Below are 17,400 nucleotides of genomic sequence, written 5' to 3'. Positions count from 1 at the left end.
AAGAAGAACTACTGAATAGCTTTTTAGTATACCTGAGGCTTACCTGTGCTCTGAATAAGAGTGGCTGGTGGACCTTCAGTGTTGGTATAAACTGCTTGAACATTTACAATGTATCTGGTGTTTGACTGCAAATTTGTAAGATGGTATGACCGGATATTGGGAGCCAGATACTGACTTTTAGGCGTATCTGTAGTAACAATAGAGATGTATTACTTAGACATATTTTGAATATTTCAATAATGTAAACTATATAAAGAAAACATGATTTCCATAATACTACAAAAGAATATAAAATCCAGGAAATTTAAGACTAAATGTTAATGTATTAATCACAATGATAGCAATTTTATTACATTTACAAAATAATAAAGATAAGCTGTGGAAAGCTGTGACATGGAGGCAGGGCTGCCACAAGGAATTTCAGGGCCTCATACTGGCAAAATTTTCGGTCCACATTGAGACGCCACACAGGCTCCACCCCAGCTCCGCCTCTACCCCATTTTCGCTTCTACCCTTCATATCTTCCACAGTCCCACCGCCACTCCCGGAAAAACTCGACTTTTGCACCACATCCTCACCAATCAAACATCAACAGTTCCCATCAAACACTATCTGCTGTATATGTAGCACCCCTGAAGCTATCAGGGAGCTACAACGTACTGCATCCCCAACAGGATGTAGAGCCTACCCCCAGGGACCCAGAAGGCCAGTACTGGTAACAACCACACATTCCAGTAAAACCCTGACCTTGAAGTTTGGGACACAGTAGCAATGGGAGAACCGGGGACCAGGACCAGAGATTCCGACCCCACAGGGTTCACGCTACCGTCATACGGACTACCGTTAAGAGACTACCAGGAGGGGACCCCCCGCTGCTCCAAGCCACAGGGACCCACCAACCAAAGACAGGTGCAGGGGAAAGAAGCCACCAGGTCACTAAACCGGCACTGGGATTAAGGGGACCTGCAGTTGAGACCAACTGGCCTTGGGTGACAAGTTTCCAACTTTCTGTGAGTAAAGGAACGAACCAGTTACACTGCAACCCCTTGTGTGGCCTTCCTTCTTTCAACACCCATCTACATCACCTATCCTCTGAGGCCCAGCCCTACTTGCGGAGGGCCTAACATCCAGGCTGCTGCCACTAACACCAGCCCCAGCAGTGAGAACTGTGCAGCAGCGGCTTCATCCCCATAGCCGTAAACAGCAAGCAGTGTCACGTGATAAACTTTCATTTAATTCCCCTGTAAATATAACCCCTTTTAAAATGCACCCACGGCATGCAACCGGGCAATGGCCACCATTTGACATCTCCCAAGTTATACACTGCCCGGGACCGAGCACCCCATAACTCTGGGCGACACATATATACAGTATATACTTATATACATATATATTGTGATGCAGTAAAGGCCATGGTAGTAGATGGGAGATATATTGCACCTAGCAAATGCTTTTTGCACTGGTGAACACCAGGGAAGGAAGATAAACCTGGCCTGGACCTTCTCTGCTATTCCAGGTTTTTGAGGTAACACCCAAGGTGCACAGCTGCAGGATTAACACAGCATAAAAAGGCAGCCAGAACTTCTGAAGGTGGTGGGTGGGTGGTTGGGCTGGAAAGCTTAAGCAGGTTCTGTGGGAAGTATATATCTGAATGGACTGGCACCTCCAGAACCTTTGCTATGCTGTTTGACAAGCTGGACTTTTGATTTGCATACCTGTCTGAATGAAGCAAGGCTGTGCATTTGTTTGTTTTCAGTGTGAATAAAACACTGACATTTTGGACTGAAAACCTGTGTGCCTCTTTACTGCGTCCCTCCCATCACCTACCAGTGCTGATTCCGTATATATATATTTGTCATGGCTGAAAGTGTTGGCACCCTTGAAATTGTTCCAGAAAATGAACTATTTGCCCCAGAAAATTAGTAACAATAATAAACCCCCTATACCGCCTGTCTCCATAATCTCTCCCCCAGTAATTTCAGTAATGCGGCCAGACAGCATTGAAATGCTATTAACCTACAGTTTTGCCGTATGTCTGCAGGTTAATAGTATTTTGGGGACCTAACAGTTTCCCTTTAGGCTATGTGCGCACTTTGCGTCGAGGTAGTTGCAGTTCTAAACGCATCCTCTGGCAGAAATAGTTTTTGCCAAAGTTGGTTTTGACCACAAAAACGCGATAAATACACGTGCGTTTTACCCGCATTTTTGGCGCGTTTTACATACTTTTTCATTGCTTAAAGTCAGATGCGTTTTGATTGCAAAGACACTACTAAATAAAGTTTAAACATACAAACACTATGAAAAAAGGAAAAAAAATGAAAACAAATATAATGTTTAAAATCATAACGAAAATAGTTATATTTAATATAATTATAGCGATTTGATAATATTTATTTCTAAAATAACAATAAAATAGTAATTTTCATTAATTTAATTGTCGGACTATGTGTGTGTGTAAAGGGACATATTATTCCATTATTTTGAAGTCATAAACGCATGCGTTTATTTAGTCCAAAACGCATGTTTTCTGCATCAAAAAAGCATGTAAAACGCTTGAATTTTGAGATAGGGTGCGTTTTGAAATTTCTCATTGACTTTAATGATAGCAAAACGCAGCCCAAATGGCAAAAACAATTGACATGCTGCTTCTTTGAACACTGAGTTTTTGCCCAAAATTATGCAAATTAAACACAGTATTTTGAACTGCAAAGTGCGCACAAGAAATCCCTATTTCCCATAGGCATTGCTGGAAAATCAGAACGCATGCAGTATGGCATTAAAATACTGCAGTTCAAAATGCTGCAGAAAAGCAGGTAAAAACGCAACGTGCGCACATAGCCTTAAAACATTTTCAATGTCCTTATTCATGCTAAGGCAAAGTAACCTCTTTCTCATGAACGTATCTGTCACCTAATTTTTCATCTGCTTTATACGGATTGAATACAATGCTAAAATAAAGCAATAAGGCTATTAACATGGATGTATTTTCACATCTTTTTTTTTTTTTTTTTTTTTTTTTTAAATGCAGCATGTGCTATTTTGTTCCATTTTATGGATAGAATATGCCCATTAAAGTCTAAGGCGGTGCTGAAAATATAGCTGCATTGGTTTTCTTGCAGTATTTAATCATGTTTTGCATTCACATTTGCTAGTTATTGATATTTTTTATTGGGCAAAAACAGAACCGTTTTTGCGCAACAGAAAAAATGGCATTGAATAGAGGTAATGATGTAAAAACTGATGAAATACTGCTGCATCCAGTTTAATGAAACCTTTGTATTGCAGATCTGTATTACAAAAATATAAAAATATGCTCATGAGAAAGAGACCTTACTCGTATTAAAGCAAGATCACCTGATGTGGCAGGATTCCAGGACACTTTATATTCAGTGGCTCCAGTTGTGGAACTCCAAGCAAGAGATATGGAAGTGCTGGTGTATCCAGTTACCTTGAAGTTAGACACATATCCAAGAGGTGCTGCAGAATATCAAATTTGAATGTTATTAATACCAACCAAGGTGTAATGTCTCCTAAATTTTTAGCATGTTTTGTATTTTTTTTTTTACTTTTCTTGCCACAATGTTATAAGACACATTTTACAATTAAAGTAAATAGTTGCTACAGCATCTATGTGGCATTCATATGTGGTCAAAGACAATGTTTAGAGGTTAGATTGTGATGCAGATAAAACTAAACCACTATGTTTATATGCCTGACTTTATTTTTTTTTTTTTACCAGTTGTTTTAGACCTGTTTCAGATGTCAGTGATTCTGGTACGTTTGTGCTTTTTTATATGTACCAGAATCACTGACGTACCCATTCAAATCAATGGGTCTGCGCACACATCAGTGATGTTTCACTGACCGTGTCTCCGTGCGGCGTACATGCGTGTCCGTGATTGCCGCACGGAAACAAGTCGTTTTTTTTCTGGCATCACCGATGTCCCACGGACCACACTATGTTGTGGTCTGTGAAACACGTACCAGAAAAAAACGTATATTGAAAATAAACATTTTCAACTCAGAGGCGATACATCATGGACCAGGGATTGTTATTGAATTGGCTGGAGGACAAAGGAGGAATATCCCAAAGGCGACTGTGGATCTGGACTTTGGCTTTGGGATCAAGCAATGTGTGGTTGGGGTGATGAGCGGCCTGCCTGCAGATATTCTCCTAGGAAATGATGTGGGAGATCTACAATGTCGATTTGTGGGTGCAGGAAACACAGTTTGAGTGAAGGAGGACACAAAGGCAAGCTTGTCCTTCCAACCCTATTGCTGTACAAGGGACTAGCTACAGCTTCTCCATCCAATACAAGTTTGGAAGCCAACATCAGAATGCTGATGGACTATCCCAGCAAGGACAACCATAGACTATCCACAGCTGAGCAACATGGACTTAAGTGAGATGGCCAGAGGTCTGTGTAGACCTCATGGCATACTCACTTATTAAAAAGGAGGGAGAGGTTGAGATGGTGGATTGTATACCATTTTGTGTGGGTTAATGTTTGGGCATGGTTCACTGTCTTATTTGTACTGCTTCTGTGTACATTGTCCCATTTGCAGGTTTAATTCCTCCCCTGCCAGCCTTTTGTTCCTAAGTCAGAGGAGAGCCGTGAGATCCACCTGCTGTAAACTCTCTGCTTACCTGGGAGATTCAGGGAGTCTGTTGGAGAACTTCAAGAATGAAGCAGGAAGATTGATCCTCTGGTAGAAGCTGTGACTTCTCAGAGAGAGACCTGGACATTTATCGCATACCGGACTATATTTGTGTTACTGGATTAATTTTACCCTCTGTTTTGTGGATTATTTTATGGACTATTTTGATTTGCTTGGAATAAATGATGTTTGGATTGTACCGCCATCTCTCGCTCTGTTGATTGTGTGATATTGGAGAAGGACCCCGTGACAAGCACCATGAACAGCAGGAACGGGACAGGTGAGTATACATCCATAATATGCAATCACGGAGTACGTATCATAGATTGCACATGGAGAACATACGTGTGCCGTGAATCATGGCACATGGAGGGACATTGGGTTTTTAACACGTCAGTGAAAAAGTCTGTGTTTTTCACTGACGTGTGAAACAGGCCTTACAGTTGAAAAGTCTGGAATGGAAAAGTAAATTCTGATTAAGGACTCCCATTTAATATGATTCTCATGTCCATACAAAACATTTCTCATAAACTTTGGAGAGGACTTGTGGCCACTTTCCTATTAGGATATGTGGACTGGGCAGATCATTTGGAGTTAATTTGTTAGGAAACCCTTATTAATTTGTACACAGTATATATTTTGGGGTGTTTTAAATCCTGAACTTTTTTGTTAATTTTAGCTGTTAGTTACGTTGGGTTTTTTTTTGTTAAATCTAGAAATGGATACAAAGGTAATTGTACACATTAGGGAGGACATGGGGCATGATTTATCAATACTGGTCTTGATGAGGAGGTGTGTTGAAATTGGATGTTCCTGATTCGTAAGAGGCAAAAGCCTCCTTATGAATCAGGAGCTTCATACGAGTGCCATGCACCTGTGTTTGCAACTCGCGAGAAATCTTACTCCGCTTTCTGGTGAGTAACATTTTTAGTGTAGCAAACACAGCCATTTGTCATTAATTGGATGAGCAGCAACAACTACCCCCTCTGAGGAAGCAGTTTAGGGGTTGTAATCTTCACACTGGTGAGAATTATTTGTTGTTACATACATTTGGGAACAGAATAAGGTATAACAGTATTGATATTTATTAAGCATATGGTGCTAAAACAATTGATCATATTTGGCATTATAGATTTGTAAGTGTGCCTGATTAGGTAATTTTTATTTGATCTAAGGCGGGCTTTGCACACTACGACATCGCAGGTGCGATGTCGGTGGGGTCAAATTGAAAATGACGCACTTCCGGCATCGCATGCGACATCGTAGTGTGTAAAGGCTCGATGATACGATTAACGAGCGCAAAAGCGTCGTAATCGTATCATCGGTGCAGCGTTGGCGTAATCCATGATTACGCTGACGCGACAGTCTGATGTTGTTCCTCGCTCCTGCGGCAGCACACATCGCTGTGTGTGAAGCCGCAGGAGCGAGGAACATCTCCTACCGGCGTCACTGCGGCTTCCGTAGGATATGTGGAAGGAAGGAGATGGGCGGGATGTTTACATCCCACTCATCTCCGCCCCTCCGCTCCGATTGGCCGCCTGGCGTGTGACGTCGCTATGACGCCGCACGACCTGCCCCCTTAACAAGGAGGCGGGTCGCCGGCCAGAGCGATGGTCGCAGGACAGGTGAGTCCATGTGAAGCTGCCGTAGCGATAATGTTCGCTACGGCAGATATCACAAGGAAATCGCTGCTGCGACGGGGGCGGGTACTATCACGCTCGGCATCGCAGCATCGGCCTGCGATGTCGCAGCGAGCAAAGTACCCCTTAGTCTTGTTACAATTTGGCAATAACTTTTTTGGATATTTCCTTTTTTATTAGAAAAAATACCATCTTAATCCTGATAGGTGCTAATGTGTGAAATAATGTGGCCTACAAAAATACAAGTTTTAATGCAATTTTTATAATAATGGAATATTACTAATATTTAGTGCTCAATCTTATCATCTTCTCTATTCGCATATGCACTTTATAATGATGTTTTGTCCTTTTTAATTCACTTTAGAATGATATAGGTGTATTTTTGTATATTTATCCTAATTAAATATACCAAACTGCATTTGCAGTTTATATAAGGATTTAAGCCTTAGAATTGTATATACCAAACTGCATTTGCACTTTACAAGGAGGATATAAGCCTGTTTACATCAAGTGTCATTATGTTATTAAGCTTTTGCACTTTATTAATAGTATGTGGACACAGATATATGTAGTACAACATAGTCACTAAGATAAATTAGTCAATAGCCACTCTTAGCTGAATATGCCTGCTCTTGTCAGGTTGCAGCTGCTATGCAGTTTTAGATCAGGCCTTACCGACATGGGAGACTGGCTGGGAATCCCTGGTTAATGTATGTATTGGCACTTGTGCCATCTAGTGTCCATTTGAGATAACAGCATGCTCCAATGTGAATAAGCTAAATCTTGTTGCACAAGGCACATTTTTTACCTAACTTGGGCGGTATAAGGAAAAATAGTTTTTTTTTATCTGTGCTTTTTATAGGGTAATTATTATTTTGATTGACCCCCCCTGTGTATATCTAATGTTCTCATTAATTAGTCCCATGTGTTAATAAAGATTTGCCCTTTCTTTTTCTATTCATGTATTTTGTTGTAATAAACATTTTTTTGCAAAAATAAAGAGATGAAAATATTTTGAAAGATTTAAATGTTTAGAGTCTAATTTTTTGTAGTAATATTGTCTGTTATTTAGACTCTGTTAATAGGGTAACTATTTGATTGTCACAGTATTATGAGACAAATTTTACAATTAAACTAAACAGTTGCTAGTTGCTACAGCATCTATGTTGGCATTGACATGTGGACAAAGACAGACAATGTTTAGAGGTTAGATTGTGATGCAAATACAACTAAATCACTATTTTTATATGCCTGACTTTATTTTTCATTATTTTTCTCTTTTTATCAGTTGTTTTACACTTGAAAAGTCTGGCATGGAAAAGTAAATGCTGATAAATACTTAATCTCGCACATATCCTAAAATAGGAGTAGAGCTTTTGCTCCTATTAACATGTACAATTACCCACTGCTAGAGCTGACAACAGTTAATTGGCAGATGTGCCGGGTGTCAGACCCCCACCAATCTAATATTGATGAAATTATGCATTGTCCAATCAAAAGACTGCAAAAATACTCTTCAGGAAAAATATTGAAGGACAGGTCATCCATATCTTGTGACCGGATAACCCCTTTAAGCAATATAAGTATAAAATGATTTTGCTTTACAGTCATAGTGTAATGCTGTACACTTTGCTATATGTAGTGTCGTTGTATTCAAATAATATTTCAATACTTACAGGTACGAACAGTTGCAGAGATTCCTGGTCCCACCGTAGATCCAAAGAGCACGTATAAAGAGATCACATATTCTGTGTTGTGCACAAGGTTTTTTAGCTCAAAAGACGTTAGTGTGCTATTTAATGCAAGTTGTCGAGGGCGATCTCTGCCAATAAATTCTTTAAAGTTGAAGCAAAAGTTAAAAATAATCAGTATATTAATTTAGACATAAATACACTTGAATGCATATATGGATTTTATTTCTGCCCTGAACAAAAATATAAATGCAATACAAGCTTTTGCTCCCATTTTTCATGAGCTGCACTCAAAGATCTAAGACTTTTTCAATGTACACAAAAGGCCTTTTTTGATCAAATATTTTTTTTTCACAAATTAGTCTAAATCTGTTTTAGTGAGCACTTCTCGTTTTCCGAGATAACCCATCTCACAGGTGTGGCATATCAAGATGCTGAATAAACAGCATGATTATTGCACAGGTGTGCCTTAGGCTGGCGACAATAAAAGACTACTCCAAAATGTGCAGTCTTACAGTACTGGAGGGGTCTAGGGGAGTCAGATAACCAGTCAGTACTATTTGCCTCACTCAGTGCAACACATCTCCTTCACATAGTTGTGTTGTTGATTCAAGTTGTTGATTTTGCCCATGGAATGTTGATCCACTCCTTTTCAATGGCTGTGCAAAGTTGCTGTATATTGGCAGGAACTTGAACATACTATCATATGAGCATCCCATACATGCTCAATGGGTGACATATCCAGTGAGTATGCTGGCCATGTAAGAAATGAAATGTTTTTAGCTTCCAGGAATTGTGTACAGATCCTTGCAACATGGGGTCATGTATGATCATGTTGCAGTATGCGGTTATGGTCGTCGATGAATAGCACAAAAAAGGACCTTATGATTTCATCAATGCATCTTTGTGCATTCAAAGTGTAATCAATAAAATGTACTTGTGGTCATTGTCCATAACATGCGCCTGCCCATAACCCCACGGCCACCATGGGCCACTCCATTTACATATGTTGACTTCAGAAAACCACTCACCCACACAATGCCATAATTGCAGTTTGCTATCTGCCCTGTACAGTGAAAACTGAGATACAGAACACCGCCCCAATAGTTCGAACAGCAATGAATGTAAGCATTTTCCCACTAAGGTCAAGTACAACAAAGAACTACAGCCAGGTAGAGACCCTGATGAGGAGTACAAGTGTAGCGCTCCTGAGCCACTCAGGGCCCTACTAGGTATTGCATCCTCACCAGGATGCAGGGCCTACCCCCAGGGACCTGGAACACCAGTGCCAGCAACATTCACACACCAAAATCCCAGTTTCCACTGCACACCAGGTGTAATTGGCTAGTCGACACAAGGGGATGGCCACCTAGTGGGCGGAGCCAGACCAGGGGACTAGACAGCCTGGTGGCAGGGGACAGCTAGTGAATTAGTAGAGAGTGAAGAGAGAAGTGCCTAGAGCTGGGTCGTGTAACGGTGACTAGGGGGCACAGGAGAGTGGTCGCCAAGGCAGGTACACCCGAGTACCACTGGGACCAGAGCACCGACGAGGCACAGGGCCCTAGGTCAGACGTCAATTTCAAATGGTCTGGCAAATACCTGTCCAGTGAGGGGACCTCCACAGACCTCACTGACCCACAGATCCGGGAGCACCAGCAGTATAGCAAGGATCAGCGTTCAGGACACAGACTAACCCTACAGGGTCCACACTGTCCGCCGTACGGACAAGGAGATTGCAACAAAAAGGGACAGTCGGAACCACAAATGTCTCCACACTTTGTTTTTTCATCATTGAATTGGTCGGTGGCTGACCCCCACCCTGCTATGCACCCCAATTTGGGATGTATTCCACCTGTCTAGATTTTGGCGGTTGGTGACTGTTCACATTCAGTCATCAGGCCTTGCCACAGGCTATTTACTTCATGCAGCATTTGCTTGGACCTGTCCCGCCCACAGCCATGACTCAGTCATGGGTACAGGATTGAAATAGACCAGGTGGGTGCTGCTAAGAGCAATTCTACTATTCATATGTGAGGCCGTATGTTACATTTTATAAAAATATTTTAGTGTAGGACTGCCTCAAATGAGATTTGCCGTGATGTGGCGAGGTGGCTCAAGAAATTGCAATTTTTTGCCAAAAATCTCAAAATTTTTTATAAGAAGTACAGTTTGGAATTTTTAGTGCTGAAGTGCACATTTAGTGCTGGCTTTTTGTTTTTTCTTCATTGCATTGCAGAGACTCACAGTAGAAACTCGCAAAAAAGCAGCATGCTGCGATTTTTTTCTCAGACCGATTTGAACTGAGAAAAAAAATCGCAAATGCGAGCTGAATCATTGACTAACATGTGTCCGATTCCAATGCGAGTTTTTGTCGCATTGCTCTACTGCGAGAAACTCGCAAGTGAGAAGCAGCCCTTAGAGTGACCTTTTATTGTGACCTGCCTAAGGCACACCTGTGCAATAGTCATGCTATCCAATCAGCATCTTTATACACCACACCTATGAGTTGGATGGATTATAACAGCAAAGGAGAAGTGCTCACTTCTTTGAGTTCAGTTCATGAAAAATGGGGGCAATAACAAATGTGTTGCGTTTACATGTTCGATATAATAATGATAATTTATTCATACACATTTAAAAGAACAGCAAAGGGCAGCTCTAGTTGCATTGGGCATTTTCAGTTTAGTTCCTATTCATAAAGTGCACACTTAAGGGGGCTTTACACGCTACGACATCGCTAATGCGAACTCGTTGGGGTCACGGAATTTGTGACGCACATCCGGCCACATTAGCGATGCCGTTGCGTGTGACACCGATGAGCGATTTTGCATCGTTGCAAAAACGTGCAAAATCGCTCATCGGTGACATGGGGGTCCATTCTCAAAAATCGTTACTGCAGCAGTAACGAGGTTGTTCCTCGTTCCTGCGGCAGCACACATCGCTCCGTGTGACACCGCAGGAACGAGGAAGCTCTCCTTACCTGCCTCCTATAATTAGTACCCCAATTTCTTTTCCTATCTTTTACTACAAGAAGTTGCATATTAGATTGAGAGAAACAATATTGCTCATTTTGCTCAAAGGACAAGACATTTGTACTGGTAAAGTGAAAATATATAAAGTTGTACAACTGGCATCACCAACTTTAAGGCCTCGTCACACACAGAGATAAATCTTTGGCAGATCTGTGGTTGCAGTGAAATCATGGACAGATTGTTCCATTTGTACACAGCCACAAACCTGGCACTGATTGTCCACAATTTCCCTGCAACCACAGATCTGCCAAAGATTTATCTCTGTGTGTGACAAGGCCTAGAGCCAATATAGACAATTTAATATAATATTACAATTTTTCCAGCTCCTTCATTTTACTGATCAGGATGCTAAAGATCAGATTCCTAACAAACCTCACAAGCCTGTTCCAGGGGTTGGCCATATGTGTTAAGGTGGCTTTACACACTGCAACATCGCAAACGACATCGCTGTAACGTCACCGGTTTTGTGACGTTATAGCGACCTCCCCAGCGACATTGCAGTGTGTGAAACCCATCAGCGACCTGGCCCCTGCTGTGAAGTTGCTGATCGCTACAAATCGTTCAGGACCATTCTTTGGTCCTTTGTTTCCCGCTGTGCAGCATGATCGCTAGAAAGTCTCAGTGTGTAAAGGGGACTTAAATGTGCAGGCAGCAGGAGCCGGCTTCTGCGGACACTCGTAACCACAGTAAACATTGGGTAACCAAGAAGCCCTGTCTTTGGTTACCCGATATTTACCTTCGTTACCAGCCTCCGCCGCTCTCACTGTCAGTGCCGGCTCCTGCTCCTTGCATGTGTAGCAGAGTACACATCGGGTAATTAACCCCATGTGTGCTGTAACTAGGAGAGCAGGGAGCCAGCGCTAAGCGGTGTGCGCGGCTCCCTGCTCTCTGCACGTGTAGCTACAGCACACATCGGGTAATTAACCCCATGTGTGCTGTAACTAGGAGAGCAGGGAGCCAGCGCTAAGCGGTGTGCGCGGCTCCTGCTCTGTGCACATGTAGCTGCAGCACACATCGGGTAATTAACCCGATGTGTACTGTAGCTAGGAGAGCAGGGAGCCAGCGCTAAGCAGTGTGCGCTGCTCCCTGCTCTCTGCACGTGTGGCTGCGTGCGCTGGTAACCAAGGTAAATATCGGGTTGGTTATCCGATATTTACCTTAGTTACCAAGCGCAGCATCGCTTCAGTGCGTCGCTGCTGGCTGGGGGCTGGTCACTGGTTGCTGGTGACAGCTCACCAGCAACCCGTGTAGCGATGCTCCTGCGATCCCTGCCAGGTCAGGTTGCTGGTGGGATCACTGGAGCGTCTGACTGTGTGACCTCTCACCAGCAACCTCCAAACAACTTACCAGCGATCCCTATCAGGTTGTATCGTTGTTGGGATCGCTGGTAAGTTGTTTAGTGTAAAGGGGCCTTAAAAGGGAATCTGTCAGCACTGCAGGTTTTTGCTACCTTATCTGAGCAAAGAGATCTTGAATCCAAAGATGTATCACTTAGGGGTACTTTACACGTTGCGACATCGCTAGCATCAGCTAGCGATGTTGAGCGCGATAGTACCCGCCCCCGTAGCACATGCGATATCTCGTGATCGCTGGCGTAGCTAACATTATCGCTACAGCAGCATCACACGCACATACCTGGTCGACGACGTCGCGGTGACCGCCGAACAATCCCTCCTTCAAGGGGAAGGTGCGTTTGGCATCACCGCGACGTCACTAAGCGGCCGGCCAATAGAAGCGGAGGGGCGGAGATGAGTGGGACGTAACATCCCACCCACCTCCTTCCTTCCGCATTGCCGATGGCCGCAGGTAAGGAGATGTTTGTCGTTCCTACGGCTTCACACACAGCAATGTGTGGTGCTGCAGGAACGACAAACAACATCATATCTGCAGCTGGAGCGACATTATGGAAATGAACGACGTGACACAGATCAGCGATTTTTGACTATTTTGCGCTCGTTCATCGTCACTCCTAGGGTTTACACATTGCGATGTCGCTACCGGCGCCGGATATGTGCTACAACAACCGTGACCCCAACGATATATCAGTAGTGATGTGACAATGTGTAAAGTACCCCTTACATAACTGGGTGCAACCATTATGACACAATTAGAATTTTTAGCTTCAGTCATGTAGCAGAGCAGAGAGAGCTGCACTACCCCCACCAGGCTCTCTATAGAGATTGTACATTGACAGTGAGGTGTCACTCAGATGAGAGGGGTACCAGACTGCTGTGCATGTGACATTGTCCTGCAATGATAATGGTCCTGCTGATTAAAGAAACAGCAAATAAGCTGATCGGACCTTGACAAGACTTGCATCCCCGAATTTTCTGTGTTAACCCTTGCAAAATGCTGGCTTCAGCTTACAAAGCAAAAATCAGCTGACAGATTCCCTTTAAAGAACAAAAACCCTGGTTAAGTTTATCAATACATTTCAAAAGTCATCACCATATTATATAATAGGACCTTATAAGTAATTTATCTTGCTTATTCTATGAAATTTATGTCAGTACATATGTGGATTTGGTATTGGTGTTGCATAGTGTATTAACATGTTTTTTGTGCCATTTTCATCATTGATCGACCCAGGTTTTGATCCCAGCATCCATGGCAAACAAAGAGAAAAGCTGTCTTAGGCCACCTTCACACGTCCGTGTCTCTGGTACGTGTTTGGTCCGTTTCCTCACGTGCCGGAGACACGGGCACATGTAGACCCATTAAAATCAATGGGTCTGCACTCACGTCCATGTTTTGCCATGGACTGTGTGTCCGTGTGGAGCATACATGTGCCCGTGTGCTCCACACGTAGACATGTCCGTTTTTCTCCGGCATCAAGGGTGTCACACGGACCGCACGGATGTGATCCGTGTGACACACACTGGAGAAAACACATGTGCCTGTGAAATAAAAAGAATTTCTATACTCACCGTCTCCAGCACTGCTGTCTCTGCCGCTGCTGTCACTTGCTTCTGACCCCCGCTCATTATGCTCATGAATATTGAGTCCACTGCAGGCCGGAAGTAGCAGCAGCAGGGAGTCGGCAGGGCAGGAGACCGTAGATCAGCACCACGGACAGCAATGCCAGGGACAGGTAAGCAGAAAGTTTCCGTTCTATGTGTGTTATCACGGATAGCACACGGAGAACACACGTGTTCTATAAACACGGCACACGGAGGGCAATACGCACCTTTGACACGTCCGTGAAAAACGTGCGTGATTTTCACGGACGTGTGAAGGGGGCCTTGAAGGGATTCTCCAATGAAAACAAGTTATCCATCCACAGGCGAGAAGACAATATGCTGATCAGTAAGTATGCAGCCACTGGTACTAGCAATGATTTGAAAGAACAAGCAAGTATTATCTCCATTACAAAATTTGAGTGGCAGGTAGGAGACCCAACCCCTTCTCCATTCATTCATTATGGAAATACTGGAAAAAAAATGAACAAAGCTGCCTGGAGAACGAAAGGAGCAGACATTGAGCGTGTACACTATCACTCCATTCCAACAGAAATAAAAGTTTCTTGTGCGGATCCCAGTGGTTAGACCCCCAGCGACCAACAAAACAAGCTATCACCTGCCCTATGGATAGGTGACAACTTTTTTCATTAGACAACCCTTTGAATGAAACACCCCTTTTAAAGCCATATACACATGCACAATACACATGCACCAGATTTTTTTTTAGCTTTGTAATTGCAATGTAGTGCAAGGTTTTACCATCAATTTCTCTACAGATATTTCTTTGTATTGCAAAACTGTTTACAAAACTACAAGGGAGCAATTATAGAGAAATCATATTAAGACTCACCTGGAGTTGGGCCCCAAGCCAGTCTATATCCTGTAGCGCCCTGTACTGCGTTCCATGAAATCACTGCCGTACTGATGGTCACCGCACTCGCTTTCAGACTCTGCACAGAGCTTGACGCCACTAAAAACATTATGGTCAGCAAAAGAATATATACAAGTTTTAATCACAACTGAAAGAGTTGTCATGGCTCCATACCTGAACATTATACTATAACTAAATTGATACTCACAGGTTATAGCTTTGGCAGTAACTACAGGACCTTCAATGTCCACATAGATCGGATTGATATTTACTGTGTATTCAGTGTCAGCATGCAGTCCTTGAATTAGGTACTGAGTGTAGCTGTCTGCCAGGTTGACATTTTGATCAAATCCCTCTGTGTGATAATAGTACATTTATATTTATATTATAGAGTATTGATTTATGTCAAATAAACTTCTTACTATATAAAATCTACATGTACATCAGGCAGCAGCTTAATAAATGCAACAGAACACTTAACTGTAGAATTAACCTTCTTGCAATCCTAATTTCTATAACACTGGTTAACAGAAAAAAATCATCAGCAAAGGTAATATGTCTGTTTTATGGAGTTTGATGTGCTGAATCCAAGATATACTTAGTTTTGCTCTGTCACATAAAGTTTCTGAGATATAAGTGTTTTTGTTATTATGTTATTTTTGCATTTTCAATGTACGCTGAGCCCCTCATGTGATATGCTAAAGTTGTTCAAATAGTCTTCATGACTGCTTGAATATGAGGAAAGTGGCTATGCCATTTGCTGTTCCCATGATTTGGAGAGAACCTAAAAATCATAGTGATGACTGCTACTTTTGTTTTGTCAAAGAACAAACATAACATTAATTACCCTGAACTTCAATCTGCGATTAGTGCAGTTCCACATGATGGTACCTTGCCAGTTTCTGTAGCACCGTTGTCTGGATTAGATGAAAATAAAGTAGAATATGAAGATTATGGAGCTGAAGCTACTTGCGAAGAAATGGAGACCTCAAGTCAAGATGAGTATGTACCTGATGGAGCAGCCGAGCAGCCACAACGCTTTACTCAATATGAATTAAATGATCTCATCAGAGACCTTTTATTGTCAAATGATAAAGCTGAACTTCTTGCATCAAGGTTGAAACAAAAGAATCTTCATGATGATGTCAAAGTGTGTTATTACCGAAACAGAAGTAACACTTTAACACAATTTTTCACAGTTGATGGACCAATAGTTTACTGTAACAATGTGAATGGCCTCTTTGAAGAACTGAATCTAGAGTATTTTGTTGCAGATTGGCGATTGTTTATTGACTCATCCCAAAGAAGTTTGAAAGCAATGTTGCTTCACAATGGAAATAAAAAACTTTCAATCCTTATTGCTCACTCATGTCAGCTAAAGGAAAATTATGAAAATCTTTCAGTTGTTTTGGATGCTATACAATATAAGCATCATCAATGGAACATATGTGCAGATTTAAAAGTGATTAGTCTGATAATGGGAATGCAAGGAGGTTTCACAAAATATTGCTGCTTCTTGTGTTTATGTGACAGTCGAAATACAGTAGAGCATTATGTTCATCGTGATTGGGGACAGAGAAACACCTAGGCTCTAGGTAGAGACAGTGTTCAATATAATCCTTTAATTGCTCCAACAAAAATCATTCTTCCTCCACTACATACAGTCATATGAAAAAGTTTGGGCACCCCTATTAATGTTAAACTTTTTTCTTTATAACAATTTGGGTTTTTGCAACAGCTATTTCAGTGTTTTGGATCATTGTCTTGCTGAAATATCCATCCCCTGCGTAACTTCAACTTCATCACTGATTCTTGCACATTATTGTCAAGAATCTGCTGATACTGAGTTGAATCCATGCGACCCTCAACTTTAACAAGATTCCCGGTGCCGGCATTGGCCACAAAGCCCCAAAGCATGATGGAACCTCCACCAAATTTTACTGTGGGTAGCAAGTGCTTTTCTTGGAATGCCGTGTTTTTTTGCCTCCATGCATAATGCCTTTTTGTATGACCAAACAACTCAATCTTTGTTTTATCAGTCCACAGGACCTTCTTCCAAAATGTAACTGGCTTGTCCAAATGTGCTTTTGCATACCTCAGGCGACTCTGTTTGTGGCGTGCTTGCAGAAACGGCTTCTTTCGCATCACTCTCCCATACAGCTTCTCCTTGTGCAAAGTGCGATGTATTGCTGACCGATGCACATTGACACCATCTGAAGAAAGATGATGCTGCAGGTCTTTGGAGGTGGTCTGTGGATTGTCCTTGACTGTTCTCACCATTCTTCTTCTCTGCCTTTCTGATATTTTTCTTGGCCTGCCACTTCTGGGCTTAACAAGAACTGTACCTGTGTTCTTCCATTTCCTTACTATGTTCCTCACAGTGGAAACTGACAGTTTAAATCTCTGAGACAACTTTTTGTATCCTTCCCCTGAACAACTATGTTGAATAATCTTTGTTTTCAGATCATTTGAGAGTTGTTTTGAGGAGCCTATGATGCCAATCTTCATAGGAGATTCAAATAGGAGAACAACTTACAAGTGGCCACC

At 42.2% G+C, this 17,400-nt stretch overlaps 1 protein-coding gene across 1 annotated transcript in view; it reads right to left on the bottom strand.

Moving 5' to 3' along the window:
* The window catches only part of LOC142302455 (uncharacterized), a 593,189-nt gene that overhangs the window by 531,111 nt on the left and 44,678 nt on the right, over positions 1-17,400 (bottom strand). Inside the window, exons 11-15 of the mRNA XM_075343517.1 lie at positions 15,062-15,208; positions 14,833-14,952; positions 7,976-8,134; positions 3,355-3,477; positions 44-187 (exon numbers count right to left, since the gene is read on the bottom strand). Of these exons, the coding sequence (XP_075199632.1) occupies positions 44-187; positions 3,355-3,477; positions 7,976-8,134; positions 14,833-14,952; positions 15,062-15,208 (693 nt within the window). The remainder of the gene's footprint in view (positions 1-43; positions 188-3,354; positions 3,478-7,975; positions 8,135-14,832; positions 14,953-15,061; positions 15,209-17,400) is intronic.

Source organism: Anomaloglossus baeobatrachus, chromosome 4 (assembly GCF_048569485.1).
Source record: "Anomaloglossus baeobatrachus isolate aAnoBae1 chromosome 4, aAnoBae1.hap1, whole genome shotgun sequence".
NCBI lineage: Eukaryota > Metazoa > Chordata > Amphibia > Anura > Aromobatidae > Anomaloglossus > Anomaloglossus baeobatrachus.
This window is presented reverse-complemented; position numbering and strand designations above follow the sequence as displayed.